The sequence below is a fragment of the Notolabrus celidotus genome, chromosome 18 (assembly GCF_009762535.1).
Source record: "Notolabrus celidotus isolate fNotCel1 chromosome 18, fNotCel1.pri, whole genome shotgun sequence".
Lineage (NCBI taxonomy): Eukaryota > Metazoa > Chordata > Actinopteri > Labriformes > Labridae > Notolabrus > Notolabrus celidotus.
The window spans coordinates 12,424,739-12,444,994 of record NC_048289.1 but is presented as its reverse complement, the minus strand read 5'-3'; the positions used below and the strand labels follow the sequence as shown (position 1 = coordinate 12,444,994).

Here is a 20,256-nt window from a genome sequence, read left to right as displayed (position 1 = left end):
TTTTTTCTTCTTCTAGGTAAAACAAAACAAAAGGACTAGTCATATCAAACTAAGAATATATTTCAGAGGTTCTATAAAACACTGCACACATACTCTGATGTGTCTAACTGTGTAAACAGACATCAGTTTCTATGCTCACCCTTACAGAAAAGCCCTCATACAAGCTTAAATCTAATCGTGAGAGCATCTAAGAGCCCTGATGAAAACATTTCCTCTGTGATACATCACCTGAAGATGACCAGACTCAGAGAATTTTTCTTAGATATCAGTCATGTGAGTCTGTTTCCGGGCCATTGTAAGATTAACCCATTTATAATTTGAAGTTTCACCATTCAGGTTATAACAAAGCTCTTATGTTTGAACAGAAGTTGTGGCTTAAGTGGTACCCTTTAATTGGATCAGAGCTGCCCAAGTGGCAACCTCCGGTCTAAAAATATGAGTCATATGGGTAAAAACTGCAGTTCATCGAGGATCCGCTTGAGGCTGGCTCCGGAAGTACCGGAAACCACATAGACATCAATTCAAAAAAGACAATCTTTACAGCAGAAATAAACATGTTTACGGCCTGGTACAAAAGACGAGTGTAGTCTGGATAGCTCATTTCCCGATCGGCACACACTGTGGGGGGGGGGGGGGCATTTTTTTTCAAACGCGGCAATTTCGAAGATATTGAGATTACGAGTCTTCCAATGAGAGGCACAGCTGACTTGATTGACAGGCGGGAACACTGTAACTGTTGGCTTTACGTCACAATCGCTCGACAGCAGCAATATGGCTGCCGCCGCCGATTGGCCTCAAAGGAGCGCTTTAGAAACAGAAGGATGACGTCACGGATACTACGCTCATATTTTATACAGTCTATGGTGCTGCCATGTTGAAAGGGGAAGTAAAGCAGCCCTATAGCAGCTTCACATTGAATTGGCTTTTACTAATGCTTATTTTCAATATGGATTGAATAGATTTGGCCCATTTAATTTAAAAAAACAAAAGTTAATGCTCATCACAGTTTCAAAGAGACCAAAAACAACATCCTCAAATAGATTATTTTGTCAAACCGACATGTTGATACCCACAGACCTTTTATTTACAAAATATTTAAGAAGCTGGAATGAGCCAGTGTTGGATATGCTTCGCTAAAAAAGTCACTTAATATTTTGTGATTAATCTCAACTTGTTCATTAATCAATGCAGGAATACAAACGAATATGTTCCACTGATGCATGTAACAGCATCATTTCGCCAGCATCATTTGAATCAGTAAGGTACAATTACCCCTTCTTTCAGCCACCAGCAAAGCATGAACAGTGAAGAAACAATTTTCTTGCCATAGTGATGACAACCAGCAAGACCCATGATGGCCTCTGAGGTCCTCCAGTTTCCAGAAGACTTGGAGGAAGAGGCTTTGATTCAGGTAATCATTCAGTTATGTAGACAACATCTGAGATTCCTCAGAGGCTTGTAGTGGTTACAGAGACTGACGGATATGTGGAGACTCAGGGCCACAGAGTCCCACTGTAACAGCAGAGGCCCTGTGTGTTTCCATACAACAGAGAATGTGAACACCAGACAATAAGTGTTCTTTTTGTGATACATGGCATGCCCCTCTGCTTCCACAGTGCAAGATTTATTTGAAGTCATAGACATCTAAAAAATGTTTGGCTGTGAGCAGCACAGAGTGTTTCAAAACACAGACCCACAAGGTCAGACCTTCCCACACAGAACCAAAGCATTCAGAGAGAACAAGAAAGAAAGGGTCAGCTGTGTCATAAAACACTTAGAGGCCGGTGAGTGTGAACTTTGCTCACATAGAAATCATTAAGGATTGGGGCACAGACTTTAGAGCTAGTCACACATTGGGCAACTTTGGCTAGGTGGCCTGTTGAAACCAGCAAAAAGAACAAGTCCAATCCAACCTTGTGAAGCACACTCACTGTTTAATATCTGTAGAGCTTTGTGTGTCCTCTGTGTTTACCATAGAAAATGAACACTGCCACCAGGGATTAGAAAGAGAACACACATTTTTAATTCAAGGTGTGGTGTTTTCAACCTTATTAAAGCAGGTGTTATGATGCAATAACTCATGAAAGTAATACTTAAAATGAACAATTTGACACTCTGGGAAACAGGCGTATTCACTCCCTTGCAAAGAGAACGATAAGAAGTTTGATACCGCTCTCATGTCTGTATGATAAATACAGCCACATCCACATTTAGCCTATAGCTTAGAATAAGACTGGGACCATGCATAATGTTCCCTGCCAACCAAAGGAGACAACATCTTGCCTGTTCTCTTCCCACGGTGCTGATTAAACAAACAATCCAGACTTTTTTATGAACTACATAACAAACAGAGCTGTTTCCAGTTTTTGTGCTTAGCTAGGCTACTATTTATTTTTTTCAATTTTCAGTGGTGCTTCTTAAAATTCTGTTAACTTAGAAAATAAATGATTGTATGTTTGTTTAATAAGCTTAAAAATATTTTCACTGTGGTTGCTTTGGAACCTAAAAGCAATAACAAGACACCAAGAAGTAACTTGGCCCAGCAGGGAAATAGCATAATGCATAACTGTTAGTTAACAGGAATTTTTTGATATATATATATATATTGTTCTTTGTACAGATTGAACAGATTGCCAGGGACAATCTGATCCCAAATGTCAAATCAGATCAATCTGCAGAAAAGGAGTCCGGCACATCTCACCTCTGCCTTTTGACACAATGGCAAAATTGTTTGTCTCCATTAGGATACCATATCAGTGAGCAAGATGGAGGATATTACCTATAGTACTTTTTTTTTAATTTTGAGATAATACAACTTTAGTTATGTGGTTAATGGCTGATTAGTCACCAGCAAAGAGAAAGAAAAAATAGGAGGCGCTGTTTAGCTCTGAGGTTAAATCTTGCACCCCATATAAAGATGCTGTAGTCCCTGAAGCAGCAGTCTTGGTTTAATTCTTGCAGCCAATCCTCCTCTCTCTTCCCAGTTTCCCACTCTATCTACTGCCCTACCTTGTGAATAGCTATTTAAAGCCAAAAAATAAATGAAAAAAGAGAGGGAGAGGAACAGTGCAGAAACAACAAGGAGAAGCTGGTTGAAGACACATCTACTAAGTTGAAGAAGACAGACAAAAAGGATCGCAGTGTGGGCTTTACCTTGTTTATCACTTAACAATCAATGAATATGTTCAGTTTAATGCATTTATAACAGAGAAGCTGGATAAAGTTTTAAATGACCATGAATGGAAATGTTGAGTTTAATGTTATTTCCACCCGTAAGAAGGCTGATAAGAACATACTGTTGAAGGAAAGCGTTAACTGTGGACGTGGAGGGACGACTTTATAGTTGTATGAATTAATAATGTTACAATGGATTAAATCATCTTCTGATCAATATTTTGTGTCAAGTTGTTTATGTATTTATTCTGTTGCCTGGTGATAAGACAAATAATGTTTAGTGAGTGGGGAGATATGGCAAAATTGGAATCCCAATAGGGTGAGCAGGATCCTATAACCTCCTACTCATTATGCATTATCCATTACTACATTATTGAGTAGCAAGCTAGCCTTTTCTGCTTTTTTTGTCTTTGTGTTTTAATATTTATCATCTTTGGTTTCTCTACAAAAAAGAGGAATATATGTATCTCTTAAAATGCAGGGCTCTTACTTTAAATAAGACTCCTAAATCACTCCAACTTCTCCTTGAAATGATATCAACAAAAATAATGCTCTCCAAATATGCACAGGCAATGGCTAGACCAAACATTAGCATCAGCCCGTCCTTCATAACAGTTTAATCAGGTGAAACCCTCTCTCCAAACCTGAACGTACAGAAAAAGCAGATTTTCAAATTGAAGACCTCAAGTTATTCAGTTTATTTGAAAGAGGGAATTTGAAAGTATCACCAAAGACTTATCAACTAACATCTGAAGTTCACCAAAACTTGAGTCACTCAGAGTTGACTCAGGCCTGGCAACACGCCTCATATCCTGCCCTGTTTGTACTGCCACATTGTGTGCTTTCACTCTATTTCACTCCCTGCTCATCACCTCCTCATAAACAGCCCCTCAAAGGCTCAGGGACGAGAGGGAGGGAGGGAGGCAAGGGGCAACCGGCAGCTGCATTCCTACTCTGAGGACATGTTGAAATTCGCCCCCTCCGCCTAGTGAGGTGATCCCAGCTAAACCAAGCATTTACTGCAGCTAACACACCCTGGCAAGGTGAGCGTGTCTAAATTCTTGACTTCTGGAGAATTTCATTTTTCAGGGAAGGAGCTGCATGAACTACTGTACATCCATATCAGTGGTGCTTGGTTAAACAAACAGAGGTCAACGTATCTTGTCAGCTAAATCACCACTGCCCACCAAAGTCCTGACAGCAGCACAGAGGAGGAGGGGGGAGGTGCTGAAAAGAGGGGGAGTGATGGAAGGGAGGAGAGAGGAGTGATGAGGTAAAAAGAGTGATCACTTTATCTCTCACAGGGCAGGAAGAAAGGCAATTTCTACTGGTTATGTTCTACTCATTCAGTCCAGTCAACATAAATCATGCAGTTCCTTGGTGGTTCATAAGGACTGAGCACACACTCCCACCTGTTTGTGAGTCAGAGGAACATCAGCAGCACTGAAACCCAACTTAATTAAACATGACTAAACCCTATTTGGTCAGAATTTTCTCTGCTTCTTACTGGCTTTAGCAAGACTAACAAGATGAGACAAAGTGAAGGGCGAGGCAGTCAGGGGTTTTGGAATAGGAAAATGTCTGTTATTCAATTAACAGGAAATAATAAGACAGACAAAAAAAGTTCAAGTAATATTTCAATGATGCAAGAAAAGGCAGAGAATGAGTCTGGTAGTACAGGTACACTTTTATTCAAACCATTTGTTGAGTTCAAAATAGCTGAATTAAAAATTGAGTGAGGTATATGTGGTTGATTAGATGTGAAAATCTCACACTCTGAACCCAGCCTGAACCAGTGTGCAATGAGACACATCATATCTGCGTCTCATCAGCAAACAACTCTTTAGCATGCTGTCAGCCGGTACAAATATTTAAACGATCACTGGGTGGTTCATACAAACTGGATAACAAAAAGATGAGGAAAAAAGATAATAATGAGATACAAAGAGCAAAAAAGGACACTTTCTGTTTCAACCTCTACTTTTCTGTGAGCAGTTGTGTGGTTTTTCTTTTTCATGTTCAAGTATTTGTGCTTATATTAGCTGGGAGTGTATTTAAGAAAGTCGGCCTCACACAAGTGATGGATCACCTCTCCAGATAAGCTTTAGGACAACCTGTTTGTCACGGGGTGCGGCAGAGCGACCTCAGGGCAAAGAAAAAGAACAAATTCAGCGTTCATGTTGAAGAACCTGAGGGCTTGTTTTTCACTCACAGGCACAGCCATGAATCTCTTTAAAGAGACACTGGAGATATGTAACCCATACACTACACAAGAATCCACAACCAGTGTGATCTAGTTTAGAGTATTAATTTTCCTATCTTGTACCGGTATTACTCCTTCTACTATTCGGTTTTTAAACGAACAGAAATGCTTTAATGACCATTAGTATGAATCAGCCATGTTTCTCTTCTCTGTAAAATATCATGAGCAGCAGCACATCAACCTCTTCTGCAAGTCTAAATGTGATGCGTCAGTCTGCTGTTATAAGACCCACTGAAAGCAAGAACACACATGCAGATGTTGCCCCTGGTAACAAGGTGCTGTTGGATAAGGAAACAGAGGGGTGGGGGGGGGGGGGGGTTAAAATGGCTGAGGAAGTGATGTGATTCACCAATCTAATATTTTCACAGTTATCAGTTTGCTACTGACTCATTAGTAAGACTGGTTAACAATTATCATTATTGTTACTCAGACGGTCTATTCACTTCAATTCTATGTTTCTAAACATACATACCTTGTCTCACACCAGCAGCCAACCAGTGACCATTTTGGGTCCAAGGGATTTGCATCCTCTGACATGTTGGGTGTTTGGAGGTATTTCACACTTGCTCACTAACATTTGTCCCATTTAGTTTTTTTTTACCAAGTTAGGACTGCAATGTTGAAGTCATGCTCAATGTTGTCTTATGGTCCACTTTATGTTACTTCCTCACTGCAAGATATATTGCTAAGTAACTTCACACTGGGATAAAAGAGACTTTAAGTATTTGTCAGAACCATTAACTAACATTAGAAACGCTCATGTCTCCTCAAACCTGCTTTGCTCTTATGGCCATTAGGGGGCGAACCAATTGAGAATTAACTTACTTTTCAGATGATTTACTACCTCAAGAAAGTATTTGTGAATGTTGATTTTGTAAATAATGGCACACATCAAGAATTAAATGGTCCCACAGCTACCTTTAAATAGGGATAAAGATTTAGCTATGTGTATGAACTATGCTGTGCACTGTGTTATCCTCATATAGTTACTGCTGGCTCTAAATAACACCAAGATAGCGAGCTTGAGGCTCAAAAACATCAATCAAAAAATAATGTATGGAGTCACAGCCTCTATATAAACTCATTCTATACAGTCCTTCACCAATACCCTAAGCTAAGGTGTTGTATCAGGACTAAAAAACAGGTTTGGTACTAATCAAATAAAAGGTCAAACCAGTAACTCACTGTTGGAAAGTGAGATACTTAGCTGAAAACTAGACTTCATGTTTGAGCAGAAGAGAACGATGAACGTTAGTGAACAACAGTATGAGCCTCAACTGTTGCTCACAGCATCACATTAAGTGTTTTTCTATGTAATAGGATTTGTCTGCGTGCTAAAGAAAGAAAGTTGAAAAGGCAAATATGGTTGACCTGGTTCAAGACAGCACAAAGCACAGTCACTAGCAACCTGCTGCACACACCCAACACTCCCAAACCTTTGAAACAAAGCTGGACAACAAATTACCAAGCAAGTACAGGCAAGGAAAGGGTGCTCAAAATGCAATTAATCCTCAGCCCTAATCCCAAATCCATTTCACAAACACACAAGGATATACACACACCTTTTTTTGCAGGAAGGTATAAAGCTATTACTCTACAGGCAGCTCCAAGAGAGCTTCCACTTAGATCTACTAAACAGATAAATTGAGATAATATTGAATGGAGCGACTCTATTTGCAGATTGAATTTAGCATCAGGACAAGAGCAGAGCAGGGATCAGATCTTTTAATGCTCCTGTAATGAGATAAAGAATTCAGAAAAAGAGGAGAGAATGTTAAAAATGACAGACGGAGTGCATTGTTAGCTATAAAAGGACTTTAAAATCATGCAGGAAGAAAGTGTGTTCATCTCTGAAGCGGCTTTGCTCTCAGTGCAGTTTCACTCATATTACAAAGGCACTCAGATAAATCCAGGTATTTTTCTTCAGGAAACTGTCTTAAAGAGCAGCAACTGGGGGTGTGCACACACATTGCTATCAGACTATTCAACAAAAGCACGCCTTGTTATAAATGTTCTGACATACAGAACATAACTAACAGATGAGTCCTCTCTGGACAAACAGTTATAGATCAACCTGCTTTAATGAGAAAGTGTTGGTCACACACACCCCACCTGACCTTACAGCGTCTGTGCCACGCAGGACTTTATCTTAGTCAGAGCGCAGGGCTATAGAACCGCCATGCTTTCAGGCCATTACCCCGAGAACAAAAGACCCTCACTAGTTTAGAGTTTTTTAATTACAGCTTTCTCAGAACATAGTTTTTTAACTGAAAGAAGAATGATCCCATGATGTGCAAAATTACAATAAAAAGTATTAAATGTAACAATAATGAATCCATCACTCACAAAGGCAATGGTCAACCACAAAAACGTAACCCTCACAAGCAGTATACCGACACACAAACTGAGCCTGAGTCCTAAAGACTGGGACAAGATTGTGGTTAACGTCTCATCTTAACACAAATCCTTCAGTTTAACTGCTAAGGTTGACAATTATTAACCAAGCAAACCTGCACAAGTGAAAGGAAGTTCGTGGTGAACTGTTTGCACCAAGCAAACCATGTACACATCCCTGTGGCCAGTCAAGCTTAAACAGTAATCCCACAATAACAGTGCTTCACTGAGTAGGACACAGCCAGAAACCGGCATCATTTTCATGTCTTTCTTACTTCTTAGAGCCTTTAACATTTGTGAGTGAGGGACGGAGAATTAACTGTCTCACTCTCTATATATGAAACTTCTCTTAACGGAGTTAAAAAGTGCTTCTCAACAAAATACAGCAAGGAAAGCAGATAAAAAACACAGGAGTTCTAAAAACAGAAAGAAAAAAACAAAAACAAAATTTAAGAATTCAGAAAGGCTTTCTTTAATTGAACGAAGCTGAGCATGTAGACTATCTTATTATTAGTAGCAAGGCACATAAAGGGTAAAACAGTCTCTTTTTTATGTTGGAGCAATTTTATTTAAAGCTTTAAAAGTAATCTATAAAATCTTTAAATAAAAAGAGATACCGTGTTTGTGACTGATTTGGCTGAGGGGCAGCGTGTACATGGAGAACTAAAGTGGGCCGAGCATGGATCCTTGAGGTACACCATCATTAAGATCAAACAACTCACAACTGAAAAAGTTACTATGAGACAGGTCAGAGTGTGGGAGTTGCAAGGCTGTTACTTTAAGACATACCTAGATTACATGATGATTAAATAAGGCTTTGTTTGGCAAATAACGGCCCCTTTAAAAATGGCCTGTCCTTTGCGTTTCATAAAAAATCTACGTTCATAATATGAAAACATTGTGAAAACCACCCGCTTGGAATATGCATGCTGGGCCAGTAGTTGACGGTGTAACTGTTAGGAAACACAACTGAAGAACTATTCAGATCCTCTACACTTCATCGCGACTGTACTTTATCCGCGTTGTAAAAATCATTACTTGGATGTGGGAATAAAGCAGCGTGCACGAGAAATGATCCAGGCCGCGATGGATGCGGAGAACCCGCTTGGAGATGGAGAAACGCACAGCGCAGGAGAAGAACAGAGCGCAGAAAAAAAGACTCGTCTCTCTGAACCAGATGAGGGGCATGCACCCTCGTTGTCTGATATGTTCAACGAGATCCTTGATTTTAGTGAGGTTAGTACACAGTCATAGCCATAAATGCAATGGTAAGGGAGACCGGTGAAAGTTTTAACATTTTTGACATTTCTGTCTATAACTTTGAGCAATTTTAACCCAGTGTGTTCAAACTGCTATACAAACTAGCTTCAAGTGTCTGCTAATAAATGGCCTAGAAAGTGCCTGTGCAACACAAACAGAAAATGCATGGCCAACTCCCTACTAATAATTGGCATGATCATTTCTTTCGGTGTTTCGGTTTTCGGTTTTCGGTTTTCGGCCTTGGTTTCCTCATTTGCGGTTTCTGTTTCGTCCAAGAATTTTCATTTTTCTGCATCTCTAATTTAAATAAAAGATATCCCTTTGCAGCTGTGCTCTTACAGAGGTCTAACATGGTCTCTCAGCTGGACAAACATCCTCTTTTAAAGACCACCATCTGCCGTTAGTGAAACAGTAACAGGACAGCAAACTCATTTGGACCCAGTGTGACAAACAAACATCATCCTCTGATAATAAACTAACTCACTTTTCAACAGCAGCCAGTTAAACCTTGTCTGACAAGGACTATGTTGTTTTGGCTTCGTGTCTGCAGGTTTGTGTGCTAACTTTGCCCACCCAGTGTTAGCCTCGCTCCCTTGCTGCTGCTACACATGACTAACACGCACACAAACATACTTTACATTAATGTGACAGGGTGAAACACACAAACACACTCACACAGCTGGACTGAGTGTGGACACGTTTCTCAGTGACCCACTGATGCAAACCCTCATCATACAGCAGGAGTGTAATTCACATGAGACTCACAGTATCAGTAACAGCATGTAATTTAACATTTTGACCCCAGCTGTATATAAAAGAGCTAGAGCAGGAAAGTGTGTGAGTGTAGATGGTGATTACAGGTGGACTACTTCACAACTATAATAGAGCAGACAGCACATACTTTTAGCGTGCCTGTGAGGTGCCAAGTTTTCACTCACGTATTACTCAGCTTATAAAAAAGTAGCACAGGTGTGAGCATGAAACATCTGTGTTTACCTGCTGAGGCTTGCAAAATATCCAGGAGGGACCTCATATGAAATCATATTCTATCAATTTTTTAAAGTATACATAGAAGGAGTTTTTTAACCCCTGTATCGTTAAGGACAGACGACATGTTGCAGCACCCACTGACTTTCAGCTTCACATTCCAAGTGTAAACTAATACTTGAGGATCATCTCAGCTTCAAAGATGAAAAATGGAATTTGAGGGAAGCCATTGAAGCATATAGTTTTTCTAGCTCCAGGTAGCTCTCATTAGTCCGGAGGCCGTCTACACCAGCTCCTTTTCCATGCTGTTTAAGGGCATTTGTACAAGAAGGGGGAGAAAAGAGGGATCTCTTACACTTTTGTTAACATAGACACAGTCCTCACTGCGGGTATTTTCAATGAAAGCCGCACCGTAGAGAATCTCCTCTGTGCGGATCAGCAGGAGGCACAGGGTCCCACTGGGATCCACTTCAACGTGTTATTAGAAGCCGTCATTCATTCTGCTGCTACACAAAATGCTACTCATGCCATTAGCAACTGATTGGACACAGGCAATAAAAGATTAGGGACGGTCACTACGGACAAACTTGCACTTAACTTCAGAGATGTCATACGCAGTTGGCTTGAACTCCAATGCAATGCATGGATCTACACACGGGTTCATAATCCAGTACATCCTCTGTCTGTTTGAAACACTTTTGTCAGCGTTTTTTGTTTCATGGTTTTACTGTTGGATACCACTTTAAAAAATGGCATCCAATATCAAACGTCTACATGCTGAACTAATGGATTCCAAGCGGGTCAAGAAATGATTAACTTAAGATCTACTGGTCCGTTTCTGGACAGTTTTAAATAGCCAATACGTATAAGGTTACATTGGAAGGTATCATTAGTCATGGCTTTCTGTCTAAGCCTATATGTCTGTAATTTGGAGGATTAATAAGTATTTAACAGAGTTTTCAATCAGAAAGTCTACACTTGTAAGTGTAAAAACATTGTTACTAAAAGCATTTTGGTCCTCTTCCTTTTTTTCAGAAATGAGTCAGTTTTGAGCTCATCAAAATAGGTTTCCCAGTAACCCTTGAACTGTTCATTTCAATGGTTTTGAGAGAGATTCATAAAGCAGCAATACATGTTTTACTGATGACCAAGTAGTTCAAGCTGCCTTTTCTTACAACCAATACAAAATGAGAAAAGGTGTGTTTGAACTGAAGAGAGGGAGAGGCAGTGTGCAAGCAAACTGTCATCAGTCTGATTAGCTGCACCTGCATGTTCAACTCGTAGCTCTGTGATATTTTAATACTGTTTGACACAAGGGGAATATTACTTTTGACTTGTCAACTGAGCTATCTGGAACTTTTTGATGAGGATATATGCCATTCAAAACCATGTGGTGTTACTACCTTCCATCACACAGCAGCAGGAAGACACTATGGCAGCCTAAATATGGTGTACCGTAATGGACAAAATACTGGGTGAATTTTGGACCATAAATCATTAGGCGTTAACGCTGACAGCCCTACTTATTACTCATTAAAATTACATTGGGATTATCGTTGGGCAAAAATCATTGTCCTAATTTGTGTAATACAATTAATGTATCACAAATATCAGTGATGATATTTTAATTTAAATATAATACAGCTCTGTTAAGACCTTACCGTTCTTTTGGATGCAAAGATGCAGAGTAAACGTCTTCTAAATTACATTTATAACACTTCCTTTTACTGGCTGGGACACATGAGAAACAACTTCCTCTCGTGTAATGTATGAGGGTCTAATGGACAACACAGCATTGTTATCTGAAAGTGTTTCACTCAGGCGTGACACTAGTGCTCTGATACTTCAGAGACAAAGACCACAAGCATTTCAGTGAGGGGGAATGTTGGATCACAGCCAAGTCAGACAGATCCACCAGCATCATTTACATTCGTCTGTGCTTAAAGCAGGACATATAACACATGAAGTCCTTTGGTTTGAGTTATATGACACCAAATATTTAACTTTGAAGTATAACACATGCATGGTTTTCACTGAAACCTGTTAACTATTCTGTACACTAAGGGCTTACAACCCAAAACACAATACTGTACTGCGAATGGAAAGGAGTGTACAGGGGGTGTAATAAAGGGTAAAAAGAACGTATAGATACTTTCATATGTTTACAGCTGTGAAAAAAACGTTCCCATAAGCTTCCAATGTAGCCGACATGAATTCAGATTAATCACTGGAACAGTTATTCCAAAAGTAGCAGTGCTTTCACTGCGTATTAGGGATTTAAAAACAGGTTTTGAGTGGAATATTGTCTGTTTTGCTTTCTTGAACACATTTAAGTTAAATGTAGACGATGATTGTCTGCTGTGGTACAATTACTTTCAAATATTTAAAAACAAATGTTGATAGAACTCGAGCAGATTTGAAAAAAGCAGCATGTTCAAACTTAACATGGGACCATTAGTGTCTATAAACCTTGACTTGTTTAAGCTGCATCCAACAGCATTAAGGGGAAGGCCCCGGCAAATTAAATGACTGACTTTCATGGCCTCAGGCTGCTGCAACCAGACAGAGGTGATCTGGGAAAGCAGAAGCACTTAAACTCTAATTAAATATTTATCAGTCACAGAAATGAAATGCTTCTCCTCAGATCACATGTTCCCACATGTTCCCACATGTTCCCACATGTCAATGAAGGAAGCTTTTGTGCGCTACAGGATGAGAAGTGAGTTTAAATTTGGGAGGGAATGTTTTTGTTCCCCAATAATAGTCCCCCAGAAACATCATTCACACCCCTCCTGTCTTGTCTCAACCTGAAACCTGGCAGGTTGTGACTGTGCGGAGAAGGGGAATACATTCCTCACATACCATGGAGTCAGGGGACTGGAAGAGCCAATAGGTGGCCAGCTGACTGCCCATTCCCTCCTCCCTGTTACGACTGAGAACAAAAAAAAACCCTCTCAGGGAAAAATATCTCTGGGAGACTTTAAATGGGTGATTTAAAGAGAAAGGGGGAGCTGAGAGGTGAATACCCCGGTACAAATTGGCCTCAGGTAGCTTTGAGATTATTCAGGTGAGGCCCTAGTCTCCTCATTACTCATGTACCCCACTAAATATGGAGAAGTATTTCTAAAATAGCTTTAGGTGAGCCAAGATGCTTATAGTCTGTGTCCTATATTCACACTAATTGGGTAATAGCCTACAACTCAAGTTAAATGAAAACTTTATTGCACTGACTTTTTTGCACAAGAGGGTGTGGAAATGCTCTGTCTTGACTTTTATCTGGGACTCTGGTGGACTTAAAGAACGGCCACATGCAACATTGTTGAAGTCGCAACGGGTTTATATGCCTCATTCTTGCATTCTTTAAATGTTCAGACTCTAGCTTTGCTCCAATAATTAGGAACAAGACAACAAATAGCTCTGTGGTGTGGTGAGACAGATCAGGGGCCACAAAAGAAGGCAGACAAACACAGAGGAAACAGACAGGACTGTAAAAATCAGCCAAAGTCAAACATGGGAAACACCATCAGCACATTGGGATGTCTCCTAGAGAAGCTCAGAGTATGTACACAACTAAGACTTAGCAGTGGAGCAGTATCTTCACTCAACAGTAGAGGTTACACAGATTATGAGCCACCTAACAGGAGGCTGTTAAGGAGGCTGGAGATACAGCAAAACAAACTTCTCAGATAGGCAACCATCTGTCTTATGAGTTAACAAAAGATTGATTGATTTCGTTTTTTGAAAAAATACAGAGTAAAAGGGAAATTTTGGTTGAGGTCTGACATTTAACACTCTCCTTTTGATTCACAGGTCAAAATGAGTATCAGAGAGTCTCACTTCTTCAAACACACCACAAGGAAAACTAATGCAGCAGCTATTTATACACTTGCTAAAATCATTGACATCACTTCTTGCTTTTTTAGTTGCTAGCTTGTTTAGCTAGCTGGGGGAAGAGAACACAGAAAACCGAACATAAGACAAACAAAAGTATCTTTTATGGTCTTGAATGTTTCTAAAATGCTCAGAAATAGTTCAATACATGCTAATACTTTTATATGCTGTCTTACCAAAAGTCAGAAGAGAATGAACCCCCTCTATTATGTCTGAATGCTAATAGCTAGAGAAAACGCCAGCATCTGCATTGTAGCCCAGCACAAAACTTCAAAACAGCTAGCCTAGCTTTGTCTAAAACAATTGAAATGTGCAGATGTTATTTGTGGCCAGGGTCAGCCAACTGTTCACCTGCTTTTAGAGTTTGGGTTAGGCTATGCAAGGCTAACGTAAAAATAAGCTATGCCATTGCTGTAGCTTTATGCTCAAAGTAGCTAAGCATCTAACCTCTGCTGACATGGCATGTTCAAGTATTCAAGACAAAATTGCCAGGTTATTTAAATGCTATAGATATAGTATAACAAACTCATTTATGGTGTAACAACTGAGCACAGATTAGCTTAAAACCTCTTTAGCTAGCAGGTGACTGATAACACTTTTTACAGCCTCCTTGTCCCAACAGGCCACCTAATTACTGCAGCCATGTGGACCCCTTCTTGGGTTGCAGTCTATGGACTGTGACACCATCCCTCTGGAGACAGAGCCAAGATGGCATATCGATTGAGTGTCAGCTGGACACTGATATCTATTCAATAAACTGAGAAATATATGTGATTCTCATGAATTCACCACTTTACTTTCAGAGATCCTTCTGATAAACTTTACATTCAGACACTTCACTGGTGACAGGACAGAGGAAGTGAGCCCTGGTTTACCATGTTCTTCCTGCTCTACGCTTCAAAGCAGAACGAAGACACAGATAACAGCAAGTTATGAACATGCTGTGTGATCAAGGATGCGGAAGGATGAGGGGGGCCCGCTGTAATTGGCTGGGGGAAATCCTACCCTATACAGTGATACAGCTTGGAGATCTTCATTAAGGAAGCTGCAGCTATACAGGAAATTAAATATGTGCCATGCATTCTTGTCTTCAACACAAACTATTCCTAATAAGCATTTAGACCTCCTTCTAAATCATTGAAACACTCAATGTGAGCATTCATGTCTCAGGTCAGTGAACACTTGTATTGCGAAACACTAACCCACCTGTGTCTTAGCTGAAAGTCATAGCCTCAGGATGAGCAACTAAGCCTATGTCACAACTTTCAGTGCATCATATTCTGAGCATTAAAACACACATAGAGCATTCAAATGGCTGGATATTTATGTAAGTCACAAATATGGGAACACAAACTGGTCTGATATGATGTTTTCACAAATATAATTTAATTTCCCATGACCTGTTATGACCTATGAAACATGTCTTTATGTGTAGTGTTCACCTGACACAACTACAGTAAGCTTATAGCTCATCTCAGAAATGCATGTGGCATCTCTGATTCCTTTTTTTTTTTTTTTTTAGCATTTCTCATTTTATAAATAATACATTTAAAAATAATTCATTGAAGCAAGAGAATCAAATATGTATAAGTAAATCAAACAAAACATTTGTAATACTTTTTTGCTTGATGCATAATTTCTGTAGAAAAACAGATTGTCATGACAATCTGTTTTTTTATTTGACTGTCACCTCAGTCGTGTTCTTCACTTTTTAAAAAACTACTTTCCACTCGTCGACTTAATAGCAAAACACAAGCCTGCATAAAAATGATTCAAACCCTTCAGTGTCCTTAATCAAGTGGTTGCTTTGAGAGGTACTTTGCACGCAGAAAAAAAAGAAAGTTTGTAACACGAATGGAGGCGTTTAACAAGTCGGCGCAGTTAATAAACTAGTAACAGGTGTTTAACGCAAGTGCTCCAAAGCTTTAATGCGGGTCGTGCGCAGTGAATGGGCGCAGTGAATGGGCGAAATAAGCTTCGCCGAGGTGGATCAAATGGTTGTTTTCGTTACGCCTCCCGGTCTGAGGCAGGTGCCCAGCCTGCCAGAACGCGGACATAATATCAAACTCAAAATGAAAGAAGCGGGACATTTTCTCTGAAAACTTACAGGTACTTTGCTGAGCCCTCCGTCTGTTGATGCTGAGCTACAGAGAATCCAAAGAAGCTCCCTTTTGTTTTCCCCTCTTTGATCACAGGAAACCGTTCATCAATATTAAATCCACTGCAGGTTTGGGTCCCGTGATACACAGCCAAAACGGCGCACAGTAATATTCTCGGAGACATGTTTTTGGGCTTCCAGCAGATCCACGATCAGCGTGGGTCCGGCACCAGGTCTCCCGCAATGAGCTCCTACAGGTAGGTTTGCGCTTCACAGAGACCTCCCCATTGAGAGCCGTCAGTGCAACTGCCAAGGTGTCGGTGTCTGCCTCCTTCTGGCTCTCTCTGCTGCCCTCCCCTGCTTCCCCTTCCTTCCTATCTGCCCTCCACACCCATTTAAAACAAGTGCATTTACTGCATTCAAACATTGCACGGTGTGGTTAGCTGTATGAAACCTCAGTCTCTCACATTTTACTCCTTCCCTTTTTCTGTTTCTTTCTTTTACACACTACATTTTGTTTCCCACCTGTTGAGACAGAACTTTAACAGTACTTTTTAGAACAAAGTAAGTTTTAAAGATCAAATTCAAGACAGCGTTCTGATGCTATGGCTCTGTCTTTCCAACATATGGGCCAGGCTGTACAAATGGGATTTTGAGAGCAATTTTAGTCATACCAAATAAAGTCTAAAGTAAGCTTTGACAGGCCCCATACCAGAAGAGATAGACTCATTTGACAAGAAGTGGACTACAACATATAAACATTGTCCTGCACTTGTTTATTTTTTCTATAAAACTGAAGTAGCGTGATACATGTCTCTGTGCTGTTATACCCTAAATCAGCACTCATGTAATTCCACTTGTCCAATCAAATTACTGGGTTGGAGCTCACCGTTGTATATTGGTAATTTCTAACTTTGTTTTCACTCTTCACCTAAAAGGCAACATTTCCAGTGCAGTTAAGTTCAATAAATTATCTTTGTTGTCATTATGTTTGCTCAGTGTGTGATATTTAGTGTAGCAGGGACAATATTGTGAAATTCAGAGTTTCTGTCAAAACTCTTCAAAGCCCACTAATAGATGCACAGTCCACCCTCACATGAGCTCTCTTGTGACAGCCACTCTGCCTGGCTCCACTGCCTATTTTGCTCTAACTTCTGGCATCCAACAAGCCGTTCATTAAACTCTTAATCCCCTCAGAGAGTTCATGCAACAGGTCAGATATTTTCTAAGTATCCTTTCCTTTCCTAAACCCCTTCTGAACCATCTCTCCCCTTTCTCTCAACAACCCCCTGGTGTCAAGAAACCAACTGCACCTTCTCATACTCCCCATTTTTATACATTTGCAGCAAAGTGCAACCTTTCACCAGGTCTGCTTTATTGGCTGACTCATGGCTAGAATCGTACTTCACTGACCCCCTCTAATTGATGAGCTGAGTTCCCACTCTGCATCTCCTCTCGCCCAGAGGGAATTTCTCCTCCATCCCCTGTGAAATATTGCTTTACGAGGACTGTTTAGTTCACTGTGCACATTCCTCAGGCCAACTGCAAAGGCTTACTGTGTCCATCAGCAAACAAAGCATTCAATAAGAGGTCTTCATGTTTCTTAATTTTACAGGTGAATGCATACCTAATGTAAAAAAAGAACAAACATGTATTCTAACTGATTTAACTTCCCTTTGAATTCCAGCAAAGAGTGGATGACCGAATGACAAAGAACAAACTAAAGTCATTCCTCAGATCATACCGCAACATGAATCTGTCTCAAAGTCTGTCAAGTAGCATCCTATTACATTAATGTGAACAAAATATGCTACTTTTGCTGATGTCCGTGCTGTGCGCTTTTGGATTCTACCATGTTTCCACAGTTAATCCAGGTTTAACCTTTGTGTTTTTTTAGATAATCTAGCAAGTGAATGCAGCTCAGCTCAAAGGTGAGCTCACAACATGCCAGAGTATACAGTGTCAACATCCGGTTGTTGCCTTATCTAGACATGCATCTGGTGCAGCACTGAAGCTAAACAGATCCTTGTAATCATGGAAATAAAGACCCAGCTAGACTGTCCTGATTCAGCACAAGGAAAACTTCCTGAGAGATGTCAGAGCAAGCAAATCACAAACTATGAGCAATATGACCTTCCCCTTTTTACTTCATGTGATCGATTCTTGTGTGTCTGGAGAGCACCTGATCCTCAACCGCTCTGGGTCTTGGACCCACCCTTTTCACATCTGAAAAGTGTCACTCTGAAGAAGTGACAGCTGATACTGACAAATTGCATGCTTCTTTATTAGTGGAAAAAAGATACACTTGTGAATGAGGTGTGTTATTGCACTGAAAGCCAACTCTAAATCACTGTTGTAGCTGCCTCTTTATTAATACAAAGGTTACTTGGTAAGGATTATTTAAAAAGCCAAAACAAATTCTGATAACTTAACTCAAAGGGCAGTGAGTTCATCTGTGTTACAGTAGAGAAAAAAATAGTTCCTGCCTTTATATGTGTATTCCCCTGACCTAACTGTAAGCCAACACCAGCCTCTGTGAACCACGGGGACAAAGAATCAAATGCTGCTGCCCCCAGTCCTTTGCTCTACAACCCTCCAGTCTTAGCCCACACAACACACATGGAATGTAATTTGCAACTGATCTCCAAGTTTCCTGTTTTTTTCTCTCATCAAACCCACCACAGTCCTCCCCCATCCAAGAAATAAAGACCCCCCCCCCCCCCCCCCCCTTCCTTCCTTTTTTCTCCATTATCCTATGTTTTTCTATCTGCCTTATAATGTGATTGAGGAGCTTAAACTTTCAGGCATGTATCTTCCTGCTTAATTTTCCTGCTGTTGTGTAGATGATCATGTATTGCAGATGGCATCACATAGTCGTTTGAAAGCATCCTTTGAAACAGCGCTAGGGGCTGATGGGTTGGGGCGTTGGTGAGTGGGTGATCTGTGGAGTTCCTGATTAGAATGTGTGATATAGAAATGGTCAGGCTGATGTAGAGAGCTCCATAATAGTCTCATTAGTCGTATCTTTCCGACTTGCTCCGGTACTTCCTCAGTTCAACATTTTCACATGGCAGGAATCAAGCTGCTCTGTTGAAGACTCTCAAAAAGTGTATAATAATAGTTGGTAACTAAAAATAAAAGAACAGTAAAGAATAGGAGAGTCATCTGGATATATTTCAAGTTAGAAGACAAATTTAATGCTTGTTAGCTGCTGTTAGACAACAGCTATCATAATTCAACCACTTCCTAACATTATAACTAGCTAACATTATATTTGCTAAATAACATATATTAGCTTGGAAGACAATTTCACACTCATTGTAGCTTATTGTCTTTACTCAACAGTAATATTAGTTTTCAGACATTTCTTAGCTAACACTATATTATGCTAGACAACATTAAATCAGCTGTATATAAATTCCTCACATATGTTAGGCTGCATTAGCTAGAAATGTAAACCTTCCCTCTTGTACTGTATGAACCCAACAACAGTATAATAAACACTCTACCACCTCCTGACTAACATAAGGATTGCTAGCATAATAAGCTAGGCAGAATATTTCTATTGTTTTAGCAGGGGATTTTCTTTGCACCACCAGTGTTGACATAACTTGTACTACTCAGCTTTTTTATTAACACCCCTGCCGAGATAAATACTTGATTACGATTGGTCAAAACCCCTTAACAACAGGTTCAATCTTTCTGGGAGAGGGTGGGACATTTAATATCAGAGCTAATGGGCTTTGATATTGATGTGTCATTTATGTCTTTGTATTTTGGAATTACTCCTGAATGTCTGTGTAAAAGTAACCTCTACCTGTTGAAGATCTTCATGGCCGCGAGTAAAAAATGTATTACCAAATGCTGGCTTCAGAGAAACCCCCCCACCATAGAACTCTTCCTGGGCACGGTCAATTATCTACGCTCCATGGAAAAGATGACTTACACCCTCCGTCTACAAAAAGACAGGGGGGAAAGATACTGGATGAAATGGGACTCTTACCTACAGGAAAAGGACACAGATTAAGGGATTCTTTATTTTATCTTATTTTCCTTTCTATTTTTTTTTCTTTTAGACGCTACCCGATATTGCTCTGATCCATGTGCCTGTGTATACGTATATACTTGATGTTAACTGACCTCACTTTGTGTTTCTCTTCTATATGTGTTTATTGTATTGAAAATGCTA

At 40.1% G+C, this 20,256-nt stretch overlaps 1 protein-coding gene across 1 annotated transcript in view; it reads right to left on the bottom strand.

Moving 5' to 3' along the window:
* itga3b (integrin, alpha 3b) overlaps positions 1-16,378 on the bottom strand; it is a 34,565-nt gene extending 18,187 nt beyond the window's left edge. Inside the window, 1 exon segment of the mRNA XM_034708644.1 lies at positions 16,077-16,378. Coding sequence (XP_034564535.1) covers positions 16,077-16,252 — 176 coding nt within the window. The 5' untranslated portion in view covers positions 16,253-16,378.
* Positions 16,379-20,256: the final 3,878 nt, after the last annotated feature.